The sequence below is a fragment of the Caloenas nicobarica genome, chromosome 23 (assembly GCF_036013445.1).
Source record: "Caloenas nicobarica isolate bCalNic1 chromosome 23, bCalNic1.hap1, whole genome shotgun sequence".
NCBI classification, from domain to species: domain Eukaryota; kingdom Metazoa; phylum Chordata; class Aves; order Columbiformes; family Columbidae; genus Caloenas; species Caloenas nicobarica.
The window spans coordinates 3,336,078-3,344,258 of NC_088267.1; the positions used below are offsets into that span (position 1 = coordinate 3,336,078).

Here is an 8,181-nt window from a genome sequence, read left to right on the forward strand (position 1 = left end):
GACGATTTCCTAGTATAAATTCAGATTGTGCAGTCACTGAGCCTACAGTGCATTGCTGACACCTCTTTAGGTTTTAGAACGGCTTCTATAGCTGCGCTATTTCTTGCCCGTGTTTGGTAAGCGACCCTTGTGAAGACGGAAGTCTCTTTCCACATTGCCCCATGTGCATGTCCAATTCCAAAAGCACATCTAGAGTCTATGTGTGTGTATATATATATATATATATATATATATATATATATATATATATATGTATTAACTCACCTGCTGACAAGTCTGTTGCTGTTTTTAAACTGCCATCATCCTGTTGGGTACCGCACCGCTCTGCAAGGTGACAACCCTGTCCTCGTTGTCCCAGCACCGAGGCCACGGCATGCGGCACAAATACAGTCACCTGCTGTCCCCAAGTGCAGTTCCTTCCCTCTGGAATTAACACCACAGTCTCAGCTACTTGCCAAACAGTTCTTTTGCCACTGCGTTACCAAACAACGCCGGACTGTTCCTAAATCCTTGTGGCAATAGAGTCCAGCAAAGCTGCATCTTTCTTCCAGCAGTCGGGCTTTGCCACAGGCGAAAAGCTTCTGGTCTCTGAATCCGCTGGTAGACAGAAAAAAGCATCTTTTCAAGTCTAAGACAATAAAATAAACGTTATTGCCTGCTGTGTTAGTCAAAAGAGTGTAAGGGTTGGCACCACGAGGTGCACATTTACCACAATCTGATTAATGGCTCTCAAGTCTTATACCAACCAGTATTCTATAGGATGCGGCTTCTTTACTGGCAAAATGGGAGTATTCTATTCTGATTGGCATTCCTGCAAAAGTCCGTAGCGCATAATCTTGTTTATCGAAGTCTCTAACCCTATTTTAGCTTCCGTTTTCATTGGTTATTGGTTTTTTCCTTACCGGCTCCAAGTTTTGTTTCAGTTCTACCTTTGTAGGTGTAGTGTTGGCTTTCCCAGGTACTTCACCTGCCCGTACTGGTGGAGATACAGCATCACAATTCCCTGAGAGATTTCTTGCTCACTTCACTGTTCTGACTGCAGCAAGCGGATCTGCGCCTTCCAAGCATTTTCCTGTGGGATATTCAGCTGAATGGAGTACTCAGAAAATGTTATCTGAGCTTCCAATTTACTTAACAAACCTCGACCTAAGAGAGGTACAGGAATTATTGCATATGCCAGAATGCCATGTGTTAAAGCTTTGTTCCCAATCTGGCATTCCATTGGTTTCAAAAATGGCCTTAACCCTTTCTTTCCCGCGACCCCAACAACTGGCATGGTGAATTTACTAAGCCGTCCCTTGCAACTAGTTACTAGTTACATCAAGTGGCAAGACTCCTGCAATACACTTCTGAAAGTCCCTGTTAGAAACTTCTTCAGCAGCCCATTTTTAAGGCCTGTGAAACTTTAAATTCTTAACACTAACCTATTAATATTTAAAGCAGGATGCATAAAGTGGAAACACTCTCTTATTTGTGCTTGAACATTCTATGTTGCGTTGAAAAGTATTCTTAATTGAAGGAGAAAAAAAAAAAATAAAACAACCCACATAACCACAGTTCACACCACAAACAGGCTTAACTAACAACTTCAAAAAGACCAAAACTAGAACCTAATCAGTTTTTGAAGCATTTATAAAGCCTTCTCTTCTGAACACATCATAAGTTGCTCCCGGGTGAATCAGAAAATCCATAGGTCCATCTCCCAGCTGTACTGGAAGCAGAGGAGCTGCTGGGGATGCCCCGAAACGCACCCTGGTCCCCTTCACTCAGCGTCACAGCCCCCGCGCACCCGTCCCCGCTGCGACACGAGGCTTCGTCCGGCCGAGGCCGCGACGCGGCTGCACCGTCCCGGGGAGCTGGACCGCGATCCGGCCCCGCCAGCCCAGCCCGGGCCCGGGGAGGTGCTGGGGTGGCCGGACGGGGCTGGAGCCCCCGCGGCCCCACTCCCTGCGGCTCCGAGCGGGGTCCCGGGGGAGCGGGACGAGCCGCGGCCGCGCTGGCGTCGGGGCTGCCATTGGCTCGGGCGGGAGCGCTGACCGCCAGCCGCCTCCAAACTATTTCCTGTTGCTGCCGCGTTAATGCTAAACAGACCTTGCTCTCTCTTCCCTCGCTCCAGCCAAAGTGCAGCTCCTGCCGCCGCTCGCCTTCCCGGTGAGTACCAGCCGGGGCACAGCGCGGGGACCGGGGCTGCAGGGTGGACACGACCTCCCGAGGGACGCCCTGTGTCACCCAGAGCCCACAGCCAGAGTGGGGTGACACAGCTCTGCCCTGTCCCCTGCTCAAGGCAGCGTTGTGCCTGGGGATACGGCGCTTGGGGACACGGGGACCAGTGCATGGGGACGCAGGGCTCGGTGCCTCGAGACGCCGGCTCGGTGCCTGGAGACGCAGAGCTCGGCGCTCGGGGATGCAGTGGTTGGGATGCACTGGTTGGGATGCAGGGCTGGGTGCCTGGGGAGTTCAACTCCCAGCACCTCCGCCTGCCCACGCCGTCCCCAGCTCTCTCACACCCTGTGGCCGCTACAGCCCCGGACCCCCCACCCTGTCACGGGCAGAGCTGCGGGGGTGCCTGCAGCCCCACGCGGGGCTCTGCCCCTCCGGCCCCACGGCGGGGCCGTGCAGCTCCTGGCCATCCCCCTTGCAGGGGCTGGCCGTGGGGCTGCTCCGTGGGGACGGCACCAGGACCCCCAGGGATGCTGCTGACCGTGTTTTGGGGTGTCCCATCGCGAGGGGCTGCCCAGCCCCAGGATGTGTTGGCGCTGGACTGTCCGGGGATGGTTCTGCTGATGTGTCACATTTTCTGCATTTCTTTCCTCATTCCTCCCTCTGTGCAGCCGTTTCTGGGAAATGAGCTCGTCCCCTGCCAGGGCCGGGCGCCGCATCGCCTCCCGCCCTGCCCCACACCTCAGGGCCCTGGCACCCCACAGCCGACGGGGCCCCAGCCCCACGGCAGCATTGCGGGCAGCACGGGGCTGCGATTGGCGCTCAGCTGCTTGGGACCACAGGGGTCCCGGGGCAGGAGGAGGTGGGCGCTCGCCCCTGCACCCCGTGGGGCTCAGGCACCCGGGGCCGCGCTGGGACCTGGGGGTTGTGGGGTCAGCCCCGGCTCAGTCGTGTTCCCCGCTGACCTGGCGGCCTTTGCACCAAGTCACCGTCCTTGTCCCCGCGCCACAGGGCCCCACGGCAAACAGGCAAGGCTGGAACCAGTCTGAGAGCAGCGGAAGGGGGGACGCTGGCCCAGCGGGGCAGCCCCAGCAGCACTTTGCTCAGTCCCCGTATCCCATAGATGCCGAGCACTTACCGTCCCCGCAGACGCTGAGCGTGCCGGGCGCAGGATGGAGAGCCGCAGGCGGGACATGGAGCTCCTGAGCAACAGCATGGCCGCGTACGCGCACATCCGAGGTGAGCACCCGGCGCTGGGGGCGACACATCCTGGGGGGCCCCCGGGACCCCACGGCAGATACGGGATCCCTCACCCCTCTGCTCTCCCCACAGCCAACCCCGAGAGCTTCGGGCTCTACTTCGTGCTGGGCGTCTGCTTCGGGCTGGTGCTGACCCTGTGCCTGCTGGTGCTGCGCCTCTCCTGCCGGCCCCCCGCGCGCCCCCCGCGGGACCTCAGCGAGGACGAGGAGGACGACGACGACGAGGACGAGGAAGAGGAGGACACTGTTGACCGTGCAGCGTCCGAGTCGCTGCTGCCGGTGACCGAGATCCCGCTGGAGCCCCACGTCCCCGGGGACGGAGCGCTGGCCGTCAACGTCTTCGCCTCGGCGGAGGAGCTGGAGCGGGCGCAGCGGCTGGAGGAGCGCGAGCGCATCATCCGCGAGATCTGGCGCAACGGGCAGCCCGACATCCTGGGCACCGGCACCCTGGGCCGCGTCCACTACTACTGAGCCCCAGCGCTGCGCCCGGCTCCCCCGGTAGCTCAGACAACGCTCTGCCACCCCGGGAGCTGCCCGGGACCTGCTCAGGGGCTGCGGACGGGAGGATGGGGGGCTGCTCGCTACCCCGGAGCACCTCTGCACCCCTGGGGGGCAGACCGGCCCCCGCCGCTGCGGGACACGATGCACTTTGAGCCATCGGTACGATTGCTGGCACCAGCCGAGCAGCCCTGGACGCTGCGGGGACAAGGACAAGGCCAGGGCAGACCTCGCCAGGCTCAGCGCGGGAGGGGGGGCCCGTCCCGTGGGTCACAGCGGGTCTGTACGTCCGTGTAAGCTGTGGGGTTCTGCCCCAGAAACATGGTGCTGTTACACCCAGCCTGGAGCCCTGCACGCCGGGGGGGCCGCGAGCGGTGCAGGGGGGTCCGGCCATGGCTGCCTCCCCCGCCAATTCCCTCCCCCCGGCCCCACTAAATTTAGCCGGATCCTTTCCGGCACCGCCCGGGCGGATGTTTCCCACCGGGCTCTCGGGGCGGCGGGGGCTCCCCGGGGACACGACTGCTCCCCGCAGGGCTGGGCTGCATCCTGCCCCCGCTCCCACTGCCCCTTCCCAATCCCCTCCCCACAGATTCGTAAAAATAGCTCCTTCCCAGGCCAGTCCCCCACACCGCCAGCAGGATCCAGATGTTTTCCAGATGTTCTCCCAGCCCCTCGCTGGTGGCTGGAGGCCAGGATGTGCTGGGGCTGGGAAACCGTGCGGGGGCTGGAGATGGAGGGGGCGGCGCTGCCCCAGCCCTGGCTCTGCACGACGGCCTGGGAGGGGGCGCAGGGGCTGGGGGGCACTCAGCCCCCCAGGACCAGCTGGCAGAGGCTGCAGCTCTGCCCATCGCTCTGGTACATCTGCTCCTGGCACTGAGACCTGCCAGCTCCTGCGCCACGCTGCGCTGTGAGCCAGACCTGGGGGGACCCCGTGCCTGCGGGGACCAGCCCAGCCCTGCCCACCCCCAGGGCTCTGCCCGCTGCAGCTCTCACGCAGCCCAGCAGCGCTCCGTACCTAAAACAGTTTATTTTAAACAATATCTGTCCCCGGGGGCTGTTGTGTGGCCGCAGGGTCACGGCCTGGGGCAGGGAGCCGTGCCGGGGCCGGGGGCAGCGTTTGTGCGCAACTGGTGCAGAGCAGAGCTGGGGGACGCGGCCCAGTCCCGGCACAGCTCCGTGTGCCCCGCGGCAGCGGAGGGGTGGGCACGGCGGGCGCAGCCCCCAGCCCCGCTACCAGGGCAGCACCTTCCTCACCTGCTCGATCTCTGCCTGCGGGGAGACGCTGTGAGGGGTGGGGGCAGCGGGGACGTGGGGGCAGCGGGGACACAGGGCCAGCCCAGTGCCCGGGACTCACCTGCAGCGCCTGGCGCTTGGCTCGCTCCTGGCCCAGCTCCAGCCTCATGTCCTCCAGGTCTCGCCTGTAAGACACCGGGGATGGCTCAACCGGGGCCAGACCCAGTGGCCAGGAGCTGCTGGGCACCCCCCGCCAGCGCCCCGAGCCCCCCGGCCCCACTCACAGGTGCTGGACTCGCATCAGGTCCACGAGGATGTGCAGGGTCCGCACCTCGGCCTTCAGGTCCTCCAGTGCCAGCTTCTCCTCCGGCCGCGGCGCCACTGGCACCTCTGTGCCCCACGGTGGCCCAGGCGCTGTGCTGGGGAGGGGGACGCAGAGCCCGGCGTGGGGCTCGTCCCCCCCGCGAGGACCCCCCGTGCTCCCCAGGGCCAGGCTGGGCGGCCGCTGGCCCGGCACCCGCGGGCGCGCAGCTGTGGGGTGGCTCAGCTTGGCTGTGGTGACCGGCACCACGTTGAAGCCATCGGCATCTGCCAAAGGGAAGGCGTCAGTGCCTGGCACAGGCACGGCCCCATGGTGACTGCGGTGCCGGCACAGCCCCACAATGGCTGCGGTGCTGGCACCCAGCTCCTACCTGGGTCGCCAGATTTGCCCCGCTCCGTGTCGGCCAGGGCACAGGGCTGGGGGTCACCGGGCCTGGGGACGGCAGCGATGGTCAAACCGCACAGCCGGGCCACGCTTGGTGCTCCCAGAGCGACGCCGGCCCCACACCAGGGACCAAGCAGGGACATCAGCACAGCCCTGGGAGCATCGCGGGGACCCCCGACACCCTGGCACAGCTGCGTGTGTCTTACTTGCTCGCCAGCGCGGGGGCCGGTTTGGCCTTGGCAGGGACAGGGGGAGCAGGTGCCATCCTCTTGCTGGGGGGCAGCCTGGTCGGCTCCATCCTCACCGGTGCCAGGAGCTCTGGGAGAGGAGGCAGAACAGGGGCTGGGACCGGCGCTGCCAGCACCACACGGCACGGCCGGGGCAGGAAATGCTTCCTGCATGACACGTCCCAGTGTCTGCAGGTTTGGGGGCAGCTGCCCCTCCTGCCAGCCCCACACCCAACCTGCACCCATCCCCGCACCCAGCCTCGCTGCGGTCGGCGCTTCCTCTGCGTGCAGCAGCGCAGGCAGCTACAAACCTCCCCCAGCGCGGCAGCACCGCGGCACGGGCAGGATGCTGTCCTGCCACAGCAGCATCCCTCTGCGCCGAGCCCCAGGGTCCCACAGGCATGAGCCGCCCGGTAGAGGAACATATGGGGCATCAGGCCACGGGTGTGTGCCCATGGACAGCTCTGTCCCTGTGAAAGGCCACCCTGGCCCCAAGGCTGGAACTGGCAGCCCCGATGGCACCTGGTCCCTACCACCGCCAGCACGGCCCTCGCCATGGCGGCCTCACCGGCACCAAAAACACCTGTGGGGTTGATCCACCCAAAGAGGCAGTCGCAGCCATGATGGCTGTGGGGACGAGGGTGCCCAGGCCCAAGGGCTGCTCTCCAGGCTGCGGGGCTCCACCACTCATGGGGCTGATGGTGCCCGGAGCTGCCCGTGTCCCGCCACCCCCTGCTCTCCTCCGCAGCTCCCCCGGCTCTCACAGCACCAGCACGGCCCCACACAGGTGCTGCCACCAAGATGGTCCCTGGACACAGGACCCCCAGAACCACGGTCACTCCATCCTACCTGCCGGCACGGAGCTGCCCACGAGGCCGTGCGGAGCGGTGCCGTGCCAGGCGCCCTCGGCTGCCACAGCCCCACACCACGCATGTGACGCCAGAGGAAATCGGCTCCGTGCTGGGAAGGAAGTTGAAGCAGCGAGTACCTCGGTGCTGGTCCACGCTGCATCCTCACGACCCACAGGGCTCCTCCTGCCCCCCGGCACGGGTGGTTCCTCGGCTGCCCCAACCCACCTCGCACGCGGACGTGGGGCTGCGCGGCCATCCTGGTGGGACACCAAGGCCCCCGGGGCAGGACGGCTGCTGTGGCTAGAAGCATCAGACTCTGCATCCCAGGGTGGCATCACCGGCTTCAGCTACGGGAGAACAAGGTTCGGCAAAAATAGGGCACGGGAGCACGCCCAGTGCTGGGACGTCAGGCAGGGGCCGCTGGCACAGCACAGCCCCACACAGCCCGGACTGCAGCCCCAAGGAGCCCAGGGCGCAAGGTCTGGCCACACAAGCCCCAGGGCAGCACAGGGAAGGCAGCTCTGGTGCAGCCCCCACTCACCATGGGCACCGATGCCAGCGGGAGCTCCGCGAGGTTCTTGGGCACAGCTGCGGATCTGGGGAGCGAAGCCCCGAGGCCGGACTCGCACCCAGCCCTGGGAAGCAGCTCGAAGCTGCCAGGTCTCGCTGTGCCTGTCACCTTCAGTGCAAGCGGGAAGTGAAACCCAAACCACAGCGGTGCCAAAAGCCACAAACCGTGAGTGCAAGGGGCTGGTGTGACCGTGCTGCTGAAGTCCCACCCAGAGCGCAGCAGCCGCAAGGGTCAGTGTGGCCGAGGGCTGCTGGGGTGGTCCTGGCCAGCACTTGCCCCAGGCCAACAGCATGAATGTTCCTTTAGACCAAACACATTCGACTCTGCAACACTGACCCACAGCATTGGGCAGAGGTCCCGCTATGGAGAGATGGTGCTCTCCACTCTCCCCGGGGTTTGGCTGCAGGCTGAGCTGGGAACACTAGGTGCCCTTTATTTCAACCTGGCTTAAGGGCTCAAAGTCAAGCGCGAAGGGAAACACGAACCGTTAACCCACATTGCTGTCTCAACGGCTGTTGGCCAACACCATGAACACACAGTGGTGAGGAACGACGCTCTGCAGTGCCGGCAGATGCCCAACCTCACCGCGAAGGCTGCACGGCCCGTGGCTGCCACACAGCGAGGAGCGATCCTCCTCCTCCTCCTCGGGAGACCCCCAGGACCCTCCTCCTTGGGG

General features: G+C 63.9%; 1 protein-coding gene across 1 annotated transcript; it reads left to right on the forward strand.

Moving 5' to 3' along the window:
* Positions 1-1,831: 1,831 nt before the first annotated feature.
* On the forward strand, positions 1,832-4,261 carry EVA1B (eva-1 homolog B). Its single transcript, XM_065650419.1, is given in 4 exon segments — positions 1,832-2,151; positions 3,284-3,318; positions 3,321-3,399; positions 3,493-4,261. Coding segments are annotated over 4 exon segments (585 nt in total). The 5' UTR covers positions 1,832-2,078; the 3' UTR covers positions 3,891-4,261.
* The last annotated feature ends 3,920 nt before the right edge of the window (positions 4,262-8,181 follow it).